The 20,574-nt window shown below is 38.8% G+C and overlaps 3 protein-coding genes across 3 annotated transcripts; 1 reads left to right on the plus strand and 2 right to left on the minus strand.

Annotated features, from left to right (window-relative positions):
• Nucleotides 1-1,250: 1,250 nt before the first annotated feature.
• On the plus strand, nucleotides 1,251-6,678 carry LOC116249106 (uncharacterized). Its single transcript, XM_031622244.2, has 5 exons — nucleotides 1,251-1,811; nucleotides 2,329-2,629; nucleotides 3,111-3,269; nucleotides 4,959-5,254; nucleotides 6,171-6,678. The coding sequence occupies exons 1-5, from the start codon at nucleotides 1,266-1,268 to the stop codon at nucleotides 6,378-6,380; spliced, it is 1,512 nt and encodes a 503-aa protein (XP_031478104.1). The 5' UTR covers nucleotides 1,251-1,265; the 3' UTR covers nucleotides 6,381-6,678.
• Nucleotides 6,679-7,253: 575 nt separating this feature from the next.
• LOC116248286 (uncharacterized) lies at nucleotides 7,254-9,667 on the minus strand. Its single transcript, XM_031620990.2, has 3 exons — nucleotides 9,150-9,667; nucleotides 7,732-8,104; nucleotides 7,254-7,594 (listed from the first exon to the last, which is right to left on the minus strand). Exons 1-3 carry the CDS (start codon nucleotides 9,552-9,554, stop codon nucleotides 7,392-7,394), a joined length of 981 nt encoding a protein of 326 aa, XP_031476850.1. The 5' UTR covers nucleotides 9,555-9,667; the 3' UTR covers nucleotides 7,254-7,391.
• A 1,985-nt stretch (nucleotides 9,668-11,652) lies between these two features.
• LOC116248664 (protein REVEILLE 6-like) lies at nucleotides 11,653-20,201 on the minus strand. Its single transcript, XM_031621586.2, has 9 exons — nucleotides 19,778-20,201; nucleotides 18,081-18,138; nucleotides 16,754-16,877; nucleotides 16,342-16,518; nucleotides 16,132-16,254; nucleotides 15,581-15,690; nucleotides 13,773-13,832; nucleotides 12,061-12,137; nucleotides 11,653-11,985 (listed from the first exon to the last, which is right to left on the minus strand). Exons 1-8 carry the CDS (start codon nucleotides 19,933-19,935, stop codon nucleotides 12,063-12,065), a joined length of 885 nt encoding a protein of 294 aa, XP_031477446.1. The 5' UTR covers nucleotides 19,936-20,201; the 3' UTR covers nucleotides 11,653-11,985; nucleotides 12,061-12,062.
• Between the last annotated feature and the right edge of the window lie 373 nt (nucleotides 20,202-20,574).

The following is a 20,574-nucleotide window of genomic DNA, read 5'->3' on the forward strand; positions in this document are numbered from 1 at the left end:
TTTATTTTATAGTCATTGCTAGTTGAAAAAGGAAATTTTGAATGAAATATTTACACGAGAATCCAAAGCAAGTCTGTCACGGTATTAGTCGGAGCCAAGTGGACCTGGTCAGGGCTTGCTGGGGGTTAGGCCATCTACCTTTATTAAATCACAGATACCTGTACAAGGGAAAAATTTAGCAAGAAAGCATCTTCACACTCACAAAGGCCATATGTTGATTCAACCCTTCAGGTATACAAAGAAGGAGGGGAAAAAAAAAAAGGAAAATCTATGAACAGCCATTAGTCTGTAGATGATCCTTTATGAAAACGCCAAGCTCTACCATAGGATCTCCTTGTTCAACCTTCACCCTATTTTCCGATCCTTTCAGAAAGCCGCTGAACTCAGTCCAATTCCTTCTTCCTTCAAGATGTTGACGAAACTTTCGAACAGAAAAATTTATGATAATCTGACCATCATGTTCTTTTGTGGTACCCGAAAAGCTTCTCCAGCACCTCCACTTCACCTTTCAATATTCCATCTCCAGAGGAAAGCACTATAGACATTCACGAACTCCATCCGAATAATAAGAGATACCTGCAGCCCTGGTACTACTCGACGACTTGACGTTGGTAGCGTTGATAAAGAGCGTGTCTGGAGAGCCTCTGCGCGTCTGTTCAAACCGAACACATTCGAGTCCCAAGCCCTCCGGCAACGCTCTTTATCAATGTTTTAAGATGCGCCTTTATGATCTAATTTGATATTGTGTAGCATTCGTTCTTATGGATGATTTATAAGAACCTGTCTTCAATCATGCTTATTTTTGCTTTCCTGGATGTGAAAAAATATGCCCTTGCATTCATCAAATCTTATTGCACCCACAGTTACAGTTTGTTAAAATGTCATAAAACCCAGTACACATATTGGGTTCCGGTTTTGATTCTTATAATCATCAATCCGTATAGCTTTCATTTGCATTGTCAAATTCGATGAACCAAAAAAAAAAAAAAAGCTTCTTGCTTATATATTTGCTTCCATTGGTAAATGGCACAAAAGAATTGGGTATGGATAAGTTGAACACACAAAAGAGTGTTTTATTATCTCAGAGTTTAGGTTCGTAGTGGTCGGAGATCTTAAGATTTATCCTTGATTTCTAACAGTGATTAGAAATCTTATGTTTATAAAATGCAAAAACTATACTATGATATGTAAACTTCGCATTTTGATATTTCAAAATCAGACTCTCACGATACATGAATTTGAAGCATAATGAAAATCTTCAAACCATGGTTTTCAAATCTAATATTCAGGATAATCAAATGCTTCAAAAGAAGAAATTCATATTTTCGGATACAGATTACGGAGCTGTCCGTCCCTCCATCCGATCTATTTCTACCAGAAAGTGGGATGAGCGACTTCGGCGCGTCGGTTCACTTTCATCGTCGCGAGGGGCCAGAAGAATTAATACCGCTCCTTCGGCTGCAAGAGGAGGCGGGAGGCCGGAGGAGAGAAGGCCCCGGCTCAGGGAGTCTAGTTGCCGTCTGCCAGCCGGCGTCTGTCTCTCTGGCCGACGGTTTCTCGTCTTCTGCTGCTTGTTGGTTCTTCTGGTGGTGGTGGTGGTGCATAAGAGACGCACCATGGGCGGTTCGGAGGCACGGTTCCTGCAGGAATTGCTGCTCTACGCAGCCAGCGCCGCTCTCAGCTCCCTGGTTCTCTTCGTGGGCCTGCGAAGCCTCGATCCCAACCGTGCCGCGAGCAAGAAGGCTGCCGAGCAGAAGCGAGAGATTGCCAGGCGCCTCGGTCGCCCCTTTATCCAAACCAATGCCTACGAGGTGAGAGGAAGAGGCGGTGACGGAGGAACAGCGTCGCCCGCTCTTTTTGGTTTCTTTTTGTCGTATTCTGCTGAGGGTTTTTGTGTTTCTTTCTTTTATTCTAGTGTCCTGGATAATTGTTTGGTTCGTTTTGCCATTTTTGAGATCGAGATTGGGTGATAATCTTCTGTTGTTTTAGCCTCGTTGTATTGAATTATGAATTGGTTTTTGTCTTCTTCTTCTTCTTCTTCTTCTGATTCTCTTCTTTTGGCGTTGCGAGCTGTAAAAATATCCGATGATTGAATAATGACTTTTGTGATACCTGTTGTGCTAAGCGTTGGAAAATATGCTTTTGAGGGAAGTATGTTAGTTCGGAGATTGCTGCAGATGCTGGTCTGGCTAGAAAACCGCCATTTTTTAATTAAAAATTGGAGCTTGTGAATAATTAGCATGCGTTGAAATAGGGAATCCGAACTGAAGGTAGACGTATCACGTAAGGTTCCCAATTTGTTGTTAATATCTTCAAATCTTGTAACAGGACGTGATAGCATGCGACGTTATCAACCCGGATGATATCGACGTCGAGTTCAACTCAATTGGAGGCCTAGAACCTGTGAAGAAGGCGTTATACGAGCTTGTCATCCTTCCTCTGCAAAGGCCAGAGCTTTTTTCGCATGGAAAGCTGCTAACTCCCCAGAAGGGAGTGCTATTGTATGGCCCCCCAGGCACTGGCAAGACAATGCTTGCCAAAGCCATCGCCAAAGAATCTGGTGCTGTTTTCATCAACGTGAGAGTATCTAATTTGATGAGCAAATGGTTTGGCGATGCGCAGAAGCTTGGTATGTATGCAGCTTTTTTCCCATGTGGAATGCCATCCTTTTTACGCCTCAGTGAATACGTTGTTTCGTTTGGAATATTTAGATGTTTTTACGCATAAAGTTTTTGAAAACATGACTAAATTAACCAAATGCTTGTTATAATTTGTAAAAATGTTTTTGAAAACATGAAGAATATAACTGTTTTGTGAAGGTATAGTGAGGAACTTGTGTCGTTGTTATTGGTGTTACCGCATTATAGCCTCTTAGGTGCTTTGTGAAGGTTTATTAGCTATAACTTCTGGTATAAAGTAGACTGCTTGTTGAGGACCTTCTTCTGATCTTGATTGGGTTCTTGTTAGCTGTCAATAAATGTATCCTGCAACTAGGACTCAGGATTCAGGAAGTTTGAGGTGATGTGTAGTTATGACTTAAAAGTAATAATGCCCTAGTTTTTTTCTATCCACACAGCGGGTTAAGTATCCCTTGGAATTGGCATGTGCAGTGGCTGCTGTGTTCAGTTTGGCGTATAAGCTTCAGCCATCTATAATCTTTATTGATGAAGTTGATAGTTTCTTGGGCCAGCGCCGCTCCACTGATCATGAAGCAATGGCTAATATGAAGACTGAATTTATGGCGTTATGGGATGGCTTTACAACAGATCGTGAGTGTGCTCACCTGAACTGAGCTATATTTTCTTTAAGTTCCTTACCATGTATTTCTTTTCATGGAGATCTGTTATTTTTAAGATGCAAAGGCCAAGGTCCATATTCAGATTGAAAGGCTTCATCCTCTCTTGAGGAATGTGCCATTTTTGTCACTCGTTAATGCGACGGAAGTGTAAAAGATAGTACCTGAAAGTTCTTATATGAACTTCCTCGTAACTGCTATATATCTAACATTGGAACCTTCTGATGAAACCTTCCAATCAAGTTGATGGGATATTTGATTTTTCCTTTCATGCATGATGTGACTGCTTTTTGCACTCCTTGAGTATGTGTAATTTTGTTCTTGGAACAGGCAGAACAGGACGTCCTTTAGTATTGTTCCGTGGAAGAAGTAAAGTCGTTCCAAGAGGAAAATTTGTAGTTAGGTCCATTATTTGATTTTGATGGAATGGAACAGCTTGCCACTGCTGTTCCTTGTTTGATGCTGTGTGATGGAAGAGGCTATGATCGTATTGCTTGCTAGATTATAACTTAATAAGTTTTATGAACCTTTTGTTTACAAACAATGAACTTAACCATTCTTCGTGCATCGTTGAAACAATTCACTAAAAACGCACAAATAATGGTAGAACCATTTGGAATTTAAAGATGTCAGTTTGTATTAATTAGTTATGTATTATATACTATAATTTGGTGAGGCTTGTTTAACTCAAGCAGCTGATAATCTAAGAAAGCGTGTGTAGGCACCTGCCACCCCCCCTTTTTCTAGGATTGCCATGGTTTTTCCATCTTGCCTGCCTGTTAGGGCTTTGATTATATAGCCAAAGAGAGTTAAATATAAGCTTATGAGCCAAGTCTTGACCTGAATTCATGGGTTTAGGTTGAGAAATACCGGTCATCATCTGGGTGAAGTGGTTGTGCACTTAATTCAAAAACTTAAGGGTGTTGATAACTTTGGTTTATTACAGGAGCTTCCTTGGGAATCACTGGCTTTAAATTATGCTAATCCAAGTTCACATGCATTAAGTGCCTAAATTTCATTAGGGAACAGGCAATGGTACTTTTCATTTATTGTTGGTTATTTTGGTTAGATCATGATGCCTTCTCTACTCTTCAATTGGCACTTTTACCTATGGTCAGGAGAAGAATATGGATCGGTGTCCACAATATAGTACGGGTCAATACTCAATAGATGACTTAGAGGTGCTTTGTGGAACATTTCAGCTTGGGAAGATTAGAGATTTAGCTTTTCTTTTTAATACAATTTTCAGGCAAGCATAACTTTTTTTGTTTCCTCTTTTTGTAGATTCTGGGCGCTCATGTTCTGTTAAGTTTAGTTAACTTGGATTGTGAATTTGGTTATTTAATTTGGTGAATGTGCCTTTTCTTTTATTTTCATGTGGCAAACTTTCCTGCTACATTGTTGATTTTGTAAGGATCTTTTTAAGTGTTATTGAGCACATCCTTATATAAGCTGTGGTTAAGTGTCATTTGCATATTTATTTACAAATCCGTAACATGCACTAATTAACTGGGCAAAATTGCTAGTCATTATTCTCCTACGCAATTGTGACCCAATTTTCCTTCTTGTTCCTTTATGCTGATTATTGTTGTAGCTTGCTTTATGGATAATGTGGGTGTGACATCTGGAAGTAACACGAGCTAATCCATTTGAAATTCTGTAGAAAATGCACGTGTTATGGTTCTTGCTGCTACCAACCGGCCATCAGAACTCGATGAAGCAATACTGCGTCGTCTTCCTCAAGCATTTGAAATTGGCATACCTAATTGCAGCGAGAGGGCTAAGATATTAAAGGTGATTTTGAAAGGTGAAAAAGTTGAAGAAAATATTGACTATGAATATTTGGCCAGTCTATGTGAGGATTTCACTGGTTCAGATCTACTTGAGGTTTGTAAGCAAGCAGCATATATGCCAATCAGGGACCTCCTACATTCTGAAAAGACTGGGCTGCAACCTCAGGTCAGTAATTTCTATCTTTTGTCATTTAAAAAAAAATTCAACTGTTCTCATGCAAAAAAATATCCAGTATGCTGAATTCAAGGACATCTTTTGGTGTGAATATTGGGGCACGACGGAGACCAAAAAAAGGACAATTTTTTTCTTAATTTCACATCCAGTTAAGTAAATCTGAATTGGTAATTTGCAAGTTGCACCAGTGGTCAAATGCCGAACTCTATGGCTTACGAAAGTACCAAGGATGAAGTAATGGATCAATGTTAAGAATTTGTGAAAAAAGAAACTAGTAATCAAATCTTAGGTTGGAGTCCAATGATTTCGGAGCTAACTAGATAATTAGATAACTAGGGCTATTTGCACTTTGCGGTAATTATAAGTAAATGGACACATAGTTAATTGAAGTTCAAAACAAAGACATGATGACACATATAAGAAGGCACTTGCTTCAACAGTTGAGACCTTGAGTTGATCTTGCAAATATCTTGCTCTTACACATTTGAATGAAAATCTGGCAATAACTTAAAGGCATGGATGGACTAAGAAGCCAAAAGTATTGAAGGTTAAGTGATAAAGATGCAAAGCATTTAAACATGCACTGAATTTTTATAGTGCTGTGTTTTCCCATAAGAAAAAGTTATAATGTGGTCAGTCAAAGGAAAAATGGCATTTCATAAATTCACTGTTTGGATTTCAAGTCATATGGTTTGGGGACCTTTTCTTATAGCATCATTCTGTGTGGAAGAATGTGAAGCACCTTTGTGGTTTAGAGCGGGCCTATGCTCTTAGCTGATTGTACTGTTTAGAGAGAACTCAAGTCGTTGGAGAGTGTGTAAATCTGGAAAATATAAATTGACTTGCATTTCATGCATCCATTATGTTCTCTTAAATGTGTTAAACTAATAGAGTCTGCATCTTGCAGTCACCAAGGGCATTGAAACAGTCTGATCTAGAAACTGTTTTCCTGACATCGAGGAAAACAAAAGTTGCAGCATCAGAATTTGGCCTCAACTCACCATTGCCTGATTGGTCAAGAGGTGATGGAGACAATTATAATACAACTTTCTCAGAGATTGCAAGGTTTTTATCGTGTATTACCTCCAATCTTCGACCACAAGCACGTGACTCATGAGATGTTATGGTTGTGGATCAAATCTGTGGGATATATTTTTGCATTATATACTAGCAATCGCTAACTTTCTGATTATGTTGGAAGCAGCCCCTCATAATTGACCCTGCAGGTACTTTTAAGGGTTTTGTGTTTTCTTTTCTTTAGATTGGCCGATAAAGGTTGTATATTTTTCTTCTTTGTTCTTTTCTTCTCTTGGTCCATCAACATTTGAGGCTTCACTGGCTTTATAGACATATGAGCATGAGAATATGGGCTTACTTATAGAGTCTTTATCTATGTTGTACTCTGTTTATTCGCACGTCTATGTTCCATATTGATGGGTCTCCACCTCTGTTCGGAATGTTTTTCGATTTTACATGCGAAAATAACTGCTTAGGCCAATACAGCCTGATTCATCATATGGGTCTGCAAAACCACCAAACCAGCTATTGTTTATAGAGAAACTGTTTTTCTACCAAGAATTTATACTCCAAAATTTTATTGGTTTCCAACTCATTAAAAATCTAAATGATGTATATCTTGTATCGGCCTGCATTAGGCATTTCTTAAATGGCAAAGGGAAATTTTGTTTATTACTATTTTATCTAGATATTGGTGCTACAGCTGAATCGGCCGAAATGACCTGAAGGAGCGTCGAATTTTTTGTTTACCTTGGAATTGAGCAAAAGCTGATTCAAGAATGAATTTCATAGATCTGGGTATAGTGGTCCTTGTTTATATTTACCTGTCACGACTATTCACGGACTCTACACCTATACCTTTCCGGGAAAGCTAATAGACATTAACAGTACAGAAAAGAAGAGAACAGCGAACTGCACACCAAGGCAGGAACACATGTACGAGGCAGAATCCATTTTACAGGAAAGCCAAAAACAAAAGAAAAGGCAGTCTCTTAGAACAATCGAGAGTAATTACACCTTAACAGTAGCTGTTAATAGATATATCTTCGTTGCTTTTATACAGGCGCAGTGATGGTAAGAAGTGAAAAGACCTGAAAAGATCATTGTTTTCTTATCTCGAAGTGGTTCTGGAAGATGAGCTTCGCATTGGGAAGGGACTCAAAAGCCTCACCTTGAAACAGTAATCAAGTCCAATTGCAGCAAAAAGAAAGATAAATATATTTTCCGAGACGTATATTGCTGCATCCCTTGCACAATTCACAAGGGTGTATTCGTTGAACTGCATTGGGAACATTCCCTCTAGTTCTGCAAGGCCTGAAATTTTGAAATGCCCATATTAATTGCAGAACATCCAGAAAAAGAAAAAATAGACAGGACTCCAAACCGCAGATATGGATACCAATTTCTGATGCCAGAAAACCAATTCCAGAACAATTAGATAGATGCAGTACCTTTCACAAAACCAAAGGCTGCAGAAGTTCCTGTTTTAAGTTGAATATTGTCCAAATCTCTTCGCATTGTGTAGCGAAATGTAACTCCAAACAACGCACAGCTGATAAACGTAACTGCTGCATGCAGTAATACCTCAACGTCGCTATTGGCTTGCGCCAAGGTTATGGGCAGCCCTGCCAATGTTCCCACAACAGCAGAAACAGATGAAGCTTTCACAGATTCCCATCTCTCAGCCTCCTTGTCGACGTCACCTGTTTCAGTGCTAAATGAATCGTTCATGGGATCAGTCCGGTCTATGTTGCTTGAAAGAGTGCTTTCGGCCTCTTCAATCATGGTTCTTGCCAAAGAAATTTCTCGCTGGCATTCTTCAATCTTCATGACATTGCAGACGAAAGGTTCTTGATTAGTTCAGGAGATCCACGAGGTGAAACAACCATATAATGAAACTGGAAAAAATGGTGCTATCTATGGACCAATAAAAGCAGAGACAGCGTAACTACACTTTTGGTGAAGCTGATCACAGCAATCAAGAGGCACCATTATCAATACATTGCGGAGCTTGTGAGCTGATTAGTTGGACAAAGAAACAAATGAAAGCAACACAACCCGGTGCACTTGGGCTTAGTAATACAATAACAGATAATGAGCAGTTTCCGAACTAATTGCAGAACTTTTGAATTGATAACAGAATTGAGAAATGAAGATGGCAGAACTCGCCTGTTCTTCAGCACAACATCGGATATCCTAAACTATTCCAACAACTCCTGAAAACCATAACAGAAATAGTTGCTTATGGCAGATATTAGACTTGATGTACGCTGAAATCCGCCGTAAGTCATGGTATAACTACATGATGGGAATCCTGTTCGGTATCTCGACGAAGTTTCGCCATCTAAAAAGAGAGCATCCATTATAGAAGCTGGATTTAAGACCACAACTTGTTTTAATGTTGAATTTGAGATGCTGAATAGGCAGCTTAAACTTATGAGAATCGTTAAATTGTGTAAACACCATTGCGGGATGAATCCTTTGGTAAAACGAACGGACATTACATAAACCAAAAGGAGATGAACATATGATGATCTCTTAAGGAACACGTCAGTCGTGAGTGACGCAGACGCTTGTGGTCATTTGAAGACCAAGTCACGTGTGAGATTGGTCCGGCAATTCACGTTGCTCAGAAATATGAAATTTTGTTCATGAAGCTTGAATTTGCCACCAATTGAAAATCAAATGTATCCAGGAAATTTTTCTGAGATTATGGCGAGCTAGTCCACCAAGAAATCCAACATAACTTTCATAACATCCCAAAAAACAGAAATCTACAGATACACAAAACCCCTCCCTCCCAAGTCCCATGCGAGGAAGAAGAAGAGCTTCTGTTGGACATGGAAATAGCAAGAAATTGACTACCAACCTCAGATGCTCTGATTTCGAGCTTCCGGACGTACTCCTTGAGATTGGCAGCTTCTCTTTCTTGCCTCTCAATCTCCGCCAACTCGTTTCTAGCGTCCTGTACCCTCTTCTCGGCTCTCTGGAGCTCTTCTACGAGCCCTCTGTTCCCTTCGCTCCTGAGCAACTCCTCCACTCCCTTGTCCAGCATCTCCGAGAGGATGCCCTTTGAGCTTGCGTCGCTTCCCCCCTCCACGGAGCCACTGCATCTCGCTGGTATGAGCTTGAAAGTGAAAGGAGAAGCACGATAGTGGTAGCGAACAGAAGAAGAAGAAGCAGGAAAGAAGAATCTAGAGCAAAGAGTGGGGAACGACGCGGATCTCAACCAACGACGAGGGGATGAAGACAGAGACGAGTGAACCATGGCCATTGCTCGTTCCTCTCCCGCGAAGGATGGCCAGTAAATTGTTTGTGATAAGAAGCCAATGCGACCCGCATCGTAATCGGCAGAATCCGATTTTGTTGTGAGAGAGGTTTTAGCTTTGTGTAGGTACGCGTGTTAAGCCCCTTGGGCTGTGTAGAAGCCACACAAGGAAACAAAGCGGACATGCTCAGAAAACTTCAGACCAGACCAGACACCTCTAATGTAAATTTGTAATCCTTTTGTGTTTGATTACGTTGTGTCGAAGATTCGAAGTTCTGAGATCATAGGATCCTAGGTTTCAATACTTCAATTCTTTAACTATTAACAAAGATTTGATTTTTTTTTTCTTTTTGGGTTTCACTATGTTTTATATAATCTTACTAGGGCTGTATAAGTTTGGACGTACAAGATTTTGTTGATTGGACTTGTTGACACCATTATTATCATGACCTTAAGGAAGCACCTAATTGTCTTGAATCTTAGATCCCATTGAGATTCCAAGATGTATAGCAGTGAAGCACGCACGAGAGAGACGTCAATGGTTTGGATGTAAGATGACATTGTTCCAAACCAGAATTCTTGGTTTCTATAAAAAAACAAAATTCACATCCAAACAGTAAATATCCTGATTCTCTCAAACACGCAAAATTCAGGTATAACTGTATTTTCTATATTTGAATCTGAATCAGATTTTGGCCAGAATATCTGAGCAATCTAATATAGCTCTATCTGATCAAATTTGATCCGTTAGCATCCCGATGTCATCTCATGACGGGAAAATAATATAACTCTTGGCAGATGAATTTTACATTAAAGATTTGATTTGCTCTTCTTGTGAACCCACAGTTTAGTTTTGCATGAAGAAACTGCATCCGAAGGGTGAGACGTATTTGCACCCCCAGTGGTTTAAAACCCCACTAAATGAATGTTGCCATGGAGGATCTGACACTCGCTGAAAGTACTGCTTTGTTAGGAAATAAAGTCCGAAACTTACGCAGGCTGCAGTTAAGCAGTCTGATCAATGTCAACTACACCATCATGCAACATCTTCTTCTTCAAACTTCACAATGATTTCTTTCTTTACCCATCTCAGTGCAGTTTTTGGGATAGATATATTGGTGATGGTTTTGTTCAGTTTTATGCCCTTCAAGGCTTGATATTTACTGTCATGAAGTCCAAAAAAAGAAGCAAAATAGTTATCAGTTTCTTGCCAATATGTTGCTGAACTTTCATGCCTCGGTATCTTCTCCAAGAGATTCAGGCTCCTCTGTCTTACCATCTGGTTATTATCCCTGACAATACTTCCACTATTTATTTCTCTACTTAGTAGAAAATACAACAAAAACATGACACGCATAGACATGTATTAGGAATGTCTTTGTTCGATTCTCATATTGGGTATCTCTTCCTTCAATTCTCGTTCTCGTGGACGCTACCCTCTGAACGACACTGAGAATTGAGTTGAGAGATGTTTTTGGCTGGTTTCGTGGCTTGTTGAACTGGCATTGCCTGAATCTATATATATACAGCGTAGGAAATGCGTTAAGACCAGTCAATTCTTTTGGCTGGTTCGACCAGTCGCACTCATCTTTAACATTTTCTTTTCACGTCCAACAAGTTCCTAATCAACGTAAAAATAACATTTTTCCCGAAAGATAACTAAAATTTAGAATGAACTTTCCAAGTTCTCTTTGCCTTACAAAATCATTTTATACAACAAAAATTTTGACATAGTTTAAAACATGAAAATTTACATAACAAATGTGACTGGTCGAATCAATAGCTGGTCCTATGCATTTCTTACATACATGCACTCAAACACACACAATACGCCCATATCTTTTGTAGGGTCACATCAGATTAACTCGCCGACGTGGCATGTGAGCAAATAGATCGGGAATCTGCCGCTTGCTTGGTGATTTCTACTGCATGGCCACCCTAACGCCACAACGATCACCAGTTAAAAGAATTGCCTCCAGCCAAACTCAGCCACAGGCCAACATACTGCTCATGGTCTAACCACCAGATGAAGAAACCCATCTCAATGGTTCAGGTGAGCATCTTTTAAGCGTCTGCAGAAATGTCACACGCCAAGGACCGCTAATAAGGGAAGCCAGATAATTTACATACAAAGTTTACAAACAATTTTATACATTAATTACACAAGAAGAAGCCCTCAAGTGAGATATGATAACTTCATACTACAGATTCCCTTAATAGAAGCCAAAAAGGGTAAGAAAAAGTGGGAAAGAGAAGGAAGAGAATGAAACATGAAAACGTAGAACTTGACAAGCCGGAGGAAAATGCCTGGTTCGTGAAGCAGAATAACTGCCTGGGAGTAAACTACTGGTGACATTATCATACAACACGATGGCAGAAGAAGGGCGGTTTTTCATCAACCTGTGCGTAGAACACCTAAGAGCCTCAACCTGGCGTCCTGAGCAAGTTCCAACAGAACAAGTTCTGTGAGATGCAGGCCGAAGAGACTGATACAAGAGAGGTAGACACATACCTTCAGACAACATTAGCCACGGGGATGGGACCAGCTTCCTGAATGTTGTCTACATCGTAGGATGACAGTGTATGTTTCTGCACACATGCGCACATCGAGTCTTAGAGAGTCTATAACAGAAGACTATAACATTAACATTTAACAATTGCTTAATCTAATAGAAATGGTGAACATTGAGCTAAGCAAGAAAGAAAAGTTCAAACAGGACATGTACCATATTTACTTAAACTGCAGCATGAAATACAACCACTAATTCTAGTCCCCAACTAGTTTCTAGAAATACTTCCCATACTTGTTCAATTAGAAAATATAGAGAAATACCAAAGTTCACTCGTGGAGGAACTGCAAAAACTAGTCCATGGCACTACACGTGGGAGACAGCTTTCACTGAACAACAAAAGTGTTAGAACTACTAAAAGCATCTTTTATGTACAACAATCCTCATTTGGCAGTATGGGCAGGACTACGTCAAGAATAGATAAGTCCGTTATGTGTGTAAATGTAAATTGAACTCTCATTCCAATATGTCTATCTTCAAGCTTTTTGAGAGACTTACAGGAAGGAATATTCAAACCAAGAACTGTGGATCCTATATTGCAGCTATGCACTATTTAGATGCTCAGAACACTATTAGGACCATAGCATAACAACTGATAGTTATTTGTAGAAGATTATAAACAAAACAAACGTATGTAGGAAATAGCCCAAACTAAGGTCCCAAAAATCCAAAGCTTGGTTATTCTGGAAGAAAAAGAATTATTGGACCTGTAAACATCACAAGTGCAATGACTAATCTTCACAAGATGGCAACTGGATTGTACGGAATATGCAAAAGATGGACAGCCATGCAAGATGGCATTGAAGCTACTGCAGATGCTCTTCATTAAACAGTTCTGGAATGACTTAGCGTTCAGCTATTGCTTTGAAGCTTCCATGTCATCCATTGACTGTATGAACTAATGTGTCAGACTATTTACAAACCATCGGCTCATCAAACATTTAATTGGTCATCTATCGTTGCTTTGAAAGATTTCAATAGACAAATGAAATTACTGGAAAGATGACCAGTGGGCACCACAAGCTACTTAAAGCACAAATCCAAGTATCTTCATCTGCAGTTAAGTTTTTCTTAGTTTTTGAAGAATGGTCACCACAAGCTACTTAAAGCATGAATGTAAGTATCTTCATCCACAGTTAAATTTTTCTTAGTTTTTCCTTCTTAAAAGCAAATCTAGCACTTTTGCAGGTATATATCAGTCATGACAAAGATTATAACAAAATGGAATTTGTGGAATACAGTTATATGTTCTTCTCTAAAATGTTCATGTTCTTGGTAAGGGTTACAGAGTTACAAAGACTTGACTCCAAAAGACCAAACACTCATACGGCAATATCCAGCTAACCTATAGCAGAAAGGCATGCAAACCTCTTGTCCATAAGACAAACAGATAAATTATTCATGTAAACTTTCCAGAATCCACATATACCATACAATTATTTGCTCCATTAATTAAAGAATATTCACATTTATCACACAGGAACATGTTCTTTAACTCTCACATTCAATTTAAATAATGTTATTTGCATTCCACAAGTTCCAACACTTCAGTGAAGTCACAACACATGGTCGGATTGCATAGAAAAAGGAAGGCCAGAAATAGTTGTCGGCCCAAAAGAACTTGTGAGGATACAACACATTGTGAAAAACTTACAAGATCTTCAAATTCTGGGCTAGACAAATTGACAGAAAGATTTCTCATCAGCAGCAAAACCTGAGACAAACAGAATATAGATGATTGCATCAATTAGGAAAATCCAACTCACCGTTACACAGGAATAACCAAAATGAACATGAAAAGCATAAGATCGGTATCAAACAACTTCAGGATATGCAGATAAAAAACATATCTTTGTAAGAAGAACAGCTGACATGAAGAAAAGACAAGAAGCAAATCAGCAGAATATGATTAAAACGTAAACAAAACGTTGAGATATAGACATGGTCAAAATGCATTAGGGATTCGTGTCCAACTATCTATGTGCACATAACATGTCAAAGTGGTAGGTCGCTGACCTAATCTGTGGAGTCTGCTAATCTTAGTTAGACAGCCACTATACTAGTATATTTGTGTCATCCACAGGACCACAACAATGAACAAACCATCTAGTGGTTACATACTAGTGCCTGTGGATATGCCACTGACGTATTTAAAGGAATTTTGCCTGAACTTCTGATTTCATGATTCTGTGTCTCAGTCATGCATGTAATTGTTGAAGACTTAAAGCAAGATTGTGAAACCTACATGACTTCTTTTCCTCATTAAATTATCATATCTGAATGTAAAAAATGCATTGAGATGTTTAATCCTAATTTTCTAACAGTGTCATTTGAAGACAAACCAAAGCTCAAGTTCATGACAAATGACAGGCAATTAGACATGCATAAGATTCTTTCTGGTTAGCAGTCTCCTATCTTTGCAAGAGTACTTCTATTTTATCCATGCCATATTCCTAGACCCACTAGCCAGCAGTAAGGTTCTACGTTTGCAAACACGTACTTCCAAATTCCAATCATACTTCATAACAGCTGAATCAGACAGGCAGAAGTACTAGGTAAAGGTGCTCGCCTGATGGATTTGACATTTTAAAAATTTAAACGGACAACTGATCTAGGAACATTTTTGGAATATCTGTCTATACAACAATAAGCTCATACATGCAAGGCTTCAATTATTGCATAACATTACAGAACCAGCATATATGCAAAGGCATTGCCATGACAAAGAGATAATATCACATTTTATAAAATAGGCTTTACCCATTCTCACAAATATCAGTTTTTTTTTTTCAAAGAATGTGAAAATAACATAAAAATGAAAGGAAATTTTTTAAAAGTCAATAAATCAAGATTTAAAAGAAAACATGAGAATATCATTTTTTTGGGGGTTTTCATGCTTCTGATTAATAATCAAGAAAACCATTGGCACTAAAAACATGAGAATGACATTTGTGAGTGATTTTAGTAAAACAGTAATGATGATGAACTGATGATAGTAACAGATAATGAAATGAAGAAGCAACTGTGGCATCAAAGTCCATAGTAATTGGTGAGAAACAGGCTTTAAGCAGGGATGGTGAAATGGAATATGAAAGATGGAAAATCATCAGGTCAAACAACAGTAGCTCATAAAACTTTTTTTAGTTGCATTTCAAAGAAATGAAATTTTATTCTGTTCCTGAGCATTGAAGAAAGAAAATCATAGTTACATTATTATGTAGTTACGCTTCAGAAGGATTATCCTTTACATAAATATGAAACACTGTGTGGCATGCAATCAATGTCACAGAGAAACTTATTTTAATTCTAAAATTGTTTCCAAACAATGGTTCAGCATGCAATTAAGACTTTCAATTATCTGTTAGCTAATGCGTGAAACACCACGTCATGAAAAATCAGTTAGAGTAATGACTGTACAAATACAAAGTGAAAGGAATTCCAGTAATGGGTAGGGGGGCATACCGTTTCAACATCAACAGGATCCATCGACTTTAGCTTCTGTAAATGACCACTAGTGCTTGGATCAAATACACTGCCTATGAAGCTATATACTTGAGAAAAGTCTGGCATAACTACAAAAAGTTCATTACAAACAAAGACATTAGCTTGGGCCTGAGACAAATTAAACTCATGAAACAATAAACACCAAATAAGAAGGTACCAAGCAAATCTGTCTAAAGCCTCCTTCCCTTAGCATAAATACAGTTTAGAACAGAGAGAAGCAAAAACTAGCAAAGTCAAACAAAAGCATGAAGGGGAAGCAACTAGACTTAAATGACCAGGAAACTAATAACTTCAACCAAAAGGAAAACTATCCTTTCTAAAATACATATTTCCTACTCATATACAACCATGGAAACCTTGTGAGTGGATCAGGCACAGATATCTAAGAGGACCATTAAAGTGTTTTAGGAAAAAAGAGGTTATAGCTTTCTCAAATGCATGATAACTTAGAAAACGCTACACGTAAGCACTTCGCTGTCGACAAGCAGATTAAGCTCATAATCATTTACCTCTAATTGGTAGACCATTGTTTCCATGTTCAGCTATTTCGCATGGTGCCCATTGTCTTGGAGAGCTTTCATCACTACTACAGCTACAATTATTTAATCCCGTCGGCGCTGCCCTCATATCATCTGCAAGGACAACGAACCCTCCAGCACAAATATAGAAAAAAACACACAAGAAAAGGATGAAAATAAGATACAAGTGACAGCAAAAACCTTTATTAAGTTGTGGCATATTGATGGGAGGAATGCCGTTGTTTGCCCAGGAAGGCACCGCTGCACTTGTTGTTGAGTTCCTCAGAATTGAAGATGAGTCTGTCTGAAGCACGTACCCAGGTTCAACACGACCTGATGAAGTACGAAATGCAACATTTGCCTGTGGTGGAAGAGAGGCTGCAAATTTGTGAAAATAAATGACTGAATTTTTGCGTTCAATGGGATAATCATTTTCAGAAAAAGTAAACTAGTGAGTAGTATAAGCTGAAAAGACAAGCACATAAGTAGGAAACATCATATCAAAGAAGCACTTGCCGGTAAACAGTGGAACACCTTGTCAAAACATTAAGTTTACCCTGGATATGCTTCAGCACAAACCAAGACATCTCTTGTCAAACACAAATTCGCTTACCATTTTTAGCAGCTTTCTGTGGATATGGATGGGCTGCCTTCCGTTTGGGTCGAGGGGGTGGCACATGCTCGCTTGTGCCATTTTTTTGAACCTTTAAAAAGTACTTCTGTGCATGGCTTCTGATCTGTGTAAAACAAAAAAAAGAAAAAAAGGAAGACGACGGTAAGAACTTAGGAGAACTGTCCCCACATGCAACATAAACATTAGGAGAATGGACTACTATGCAATTCAATAACCAGTTGTTGTATCCAGACAAACAAAAGACAAAATGCCAAACATGAATGCGGAAATGCTGAACAAAAGGCGCCCAACTGCAGATAACTAAATAATCTGGCAACATTTAGGAATGTATAAATGTTTGAGCAACAGAACCAACCACATACTCTCCATTCAACTGGTTTTGCCAGAGAGAGTGGAATACTTGGTTGGGTTCAATTCAAAACTGTCAGGCAAGAGGACTAAATCGCTCTGAAATTTCACTAGAAAAACTTGTCCAACAATTTATGAACAAACAACAAAGAAGACATATTGAGGGAGCTAGACAGAAGCATCTCAAGAGAAGGGATATCTTAACCTAGAAGCACATATATCATTGGCATAATGGCACAGTCGGCCTATGAAAAACACCTTACAACATCTCCAAATGAGTTCAGAAGGCAACAATAAATTTAGCACATATGTGACCCAGAAGATCCGGAATAAGCTTGGTAGAGACAACTTATTCTAATGAATCTTTATCATTCTTAACTTTGTGATTGTTATGTTGCTTGGAATTTTTTTTTCTTCCTCTTACCATGTGTTTTCTGATGCATGTACTACAAACTGAGATGAACTTTTCTACTCATCTGTAGCATACAAAGTTTAAAGAAAAAAACCAGGCCGCTTAACAGTAGGAACGCCAAGAGTACATATAGGAGAGAAATTTAATCTATGCAGTTATGCTGTACTAATGAGAAGAATTTTTCTTCTCAGCGAAACTTGAGAGAAAAACAACACAAGACCAATGCCCATGTTCCCTATATGAATCTATCGAAAAGACAAGCACAATACAGACTTTAATTGTTAGATATCAGGTATGGGATTATGGGTCAGGTTCGTGGACTGAACCAGTAACACCCATAAGTAGGGTCAAAAAGGCCAGAGGGGGAATTATCGCAGAAGTTACTGATGTTTTCCTCTGGGAGGAAAACCCTAATCTGGGATTAGGGACTGGTGTGCGTGAGTTTCTCAAGGTTTTGACTTGTGAAGGCTGGTAAGAAATGGCTCCATACCTGCTGCCCACAGTAGCTGCTATGATGAAATCTATAATAAAAGAGAGAAGGCATACCTGGATAACAGTCTTTGAGCCAACAAAAGCTTCAATTTTCTTCCAGTCACGATCAAATCTGAAATTTCCCATAAAAAAAAGGATGCCAACAGCCAAATGTTAGTCCCCACAAAGCTCGAATTTCAGCAACATGTAGACACTCAAATAAAATAACACCTGTTAAGTGTTAATTGCATGAGGATAATGATGGCTATCATTTTATAAATGTCAAAGCAGTAATGATTCTCGAAGCAAACCGAAAGTATGTCAACCTGTTGGCTGATTCATTGTAGCTGTTGACAAATGGCACTATAAGTTTTTTGCTTAGTCATCTAATTTCACGCAGCTTAATGCAGTAACACATTTGATTATCATCAGCAATTCAGTATTGCATTAGAGTTTCAGTCTTTATATTGCTTGGACAGGTTCTATGCACTGTTCAACTCGGCAGCTACAGGAGCCAAGTTGTGTGCCTATACTTGCATGTGCTTCTGGTTTTACTTCCCAAGGCATACAGCACAAAAAAACAATCTGATCTTACTATTGCATAAGATGATAAGTATCTAAGTGGAGAAATTTGGAGGAAACTTCTAGAAATTTCGAAGGAAAGAAACTCCTAAACACAGTTGACAGGGCAACATTTACACCATGTACATGAGGTACTCGTGATTCTGAGCAGATTGTCTGGAAGTCAAAGGAAAGAAAAATACATCCACAGGCACAAATGACATGGATACAGTGGCAGCTTACGGGTTTGAGAAAGAATCAAGGTGATAAGAGACTAAGAGAGTGTAGTTTCATAAAATCAACTTATAGAAAATAGGTATGATATTATCACCATGTAGTTTCGTAGAATCAACTTATAGAAAATATATACACTATTGCCACCTTACAAAGTACACATAAGAATGACTGGATCAAAGTAGAGACCATATGTCCAGCTAGGGCAACTGGCGTACTTGACTACAGGGCATAAACCAATGTCTTTGAAAATAGTGGTTCGTAATTTCAGTAACCTACAAGAGGTCATTAATTTGTAAGCCTTAGCTAACGAAAATAGTTATTAAAAAAAAAAACTCTGACAAAAGCTACCAACACGTACTCTCACAAGTATCCAAATGAAATGTATTATGTTCCAACATCAAAACCACCGACACCCAATTTAAGAAAATCATGTAAAATCGTTGTTCTTCTAGCAATTTAACAAGTGGGTCAAGTTCTATTATTGGGTAAATACCCTTTACCTACATGTACATACTCAATGGAGTATGGAACTTAATTGCATAAACCTAAAGTCCATAGCAGAAGCAGATCAAGAGGAATGACTCAACTTATACCAATTCATGGTATTAAAAAAGGAAACTGCTCAATTATGCAAACCAGAAATCAGAAAAAGAAAATAAATTCTCATGAAAAATACAAAATGCTTACTACCAAGAATCATGACTATCTTATAATCAAGTGAACAGCAGAAAAGCCCAAAGTACATGATTCTGTCCAGCTTCCCGCCACTGCGATCAGGACTCCAATTCTAAAGAACAGGAAACCAAGCTATCGAAACAGAAGAGACACCAGAAAACAGTAACACTCAAAGACAACCAACAAAACAAATAACAAGACCCTAGAAGGAAATCCGACGACTGCCCAAATAACAAATCCATCGAAACAGGGCAATAAGAAGGAGAAGAAGAGGGATAGAAGGAGAAGAAGAGGCATACAGCTGGAGAGCTTCGAGAAACTTGTCGTGCTCCTGCTCCGTCCAGCTCTCCCTGGATTTGGTGATTGTGTAGGGCTTCCGGATCTTCTTGTTGGAGTCTTCGGACGATGTCGTCGTCGTCGTCGTCAGCGACCCCAACCCTGGCAGGGCCATGCTCATCCCACACTCCCAAACCAACCCCCTCTATCCCACAATCCCAATTACAGACCACTACCTCCAGCAACACCACCAGAACCCAGCACCAGAAGAAGATGACGACGAAGACGAAACAAGAAGATAACGATGATGGTCCTCTCTCTCTCTCTCTCTCTAAACTCCTTGTACTCGTCCAGAGAAAGTACGAAAGAACGAACAGAGATAGGGCACGAACCTCTCTCTGCTTTCCGCAAAAAAGCTCGGAAACAAAACAAAAATGGAAAATGTGAACCTCTTTCGGAAAATGGGTTTGGTTTCTTCCCTCAACTTGCCGCGCCATTTTCCCTTAAGAGACGAAAATGCCCTTCAACTCCTTCTAGGCTGCCCCCCTTCCAGGCCGTCCTGTGGGTCCACTTCCGAGGTTACTTTTGTATTTTGATCCGGCAACATGCGCCACGCCTTCGTGCTCAAAGTCTCCTTATTACCAGGCATTTGTAAACCAGAAGAAGAGCAAAAATAAATTAAGTATTTATGAAAATATAATTACAAGCTCATTTTAATAAAAAAAATTACATCTTTATTTTCCACAATTCAAATTCCTCGTGCTAGGAAACCAGGAATATTCAACATAATCTATTATATAAATTAAAAAAAAAATGAAAT

The sequence above is a fragment of the Nymphaea colorata genome, chromosome 2 (assembly GCF_008831285.2).
Source record: "Nymphaea colorata isolate Beijing-Zhang1983 chromosome 2, ASM883128v2, whole genome shotgun sequence".
Lineage (NCBI taxonomy): Eukaryota > Viridiplantae > Streptophyta > Magnoliopsida > Nymphaeales > Nymphaeaceae > Nymphaea > Nymphaea colorata.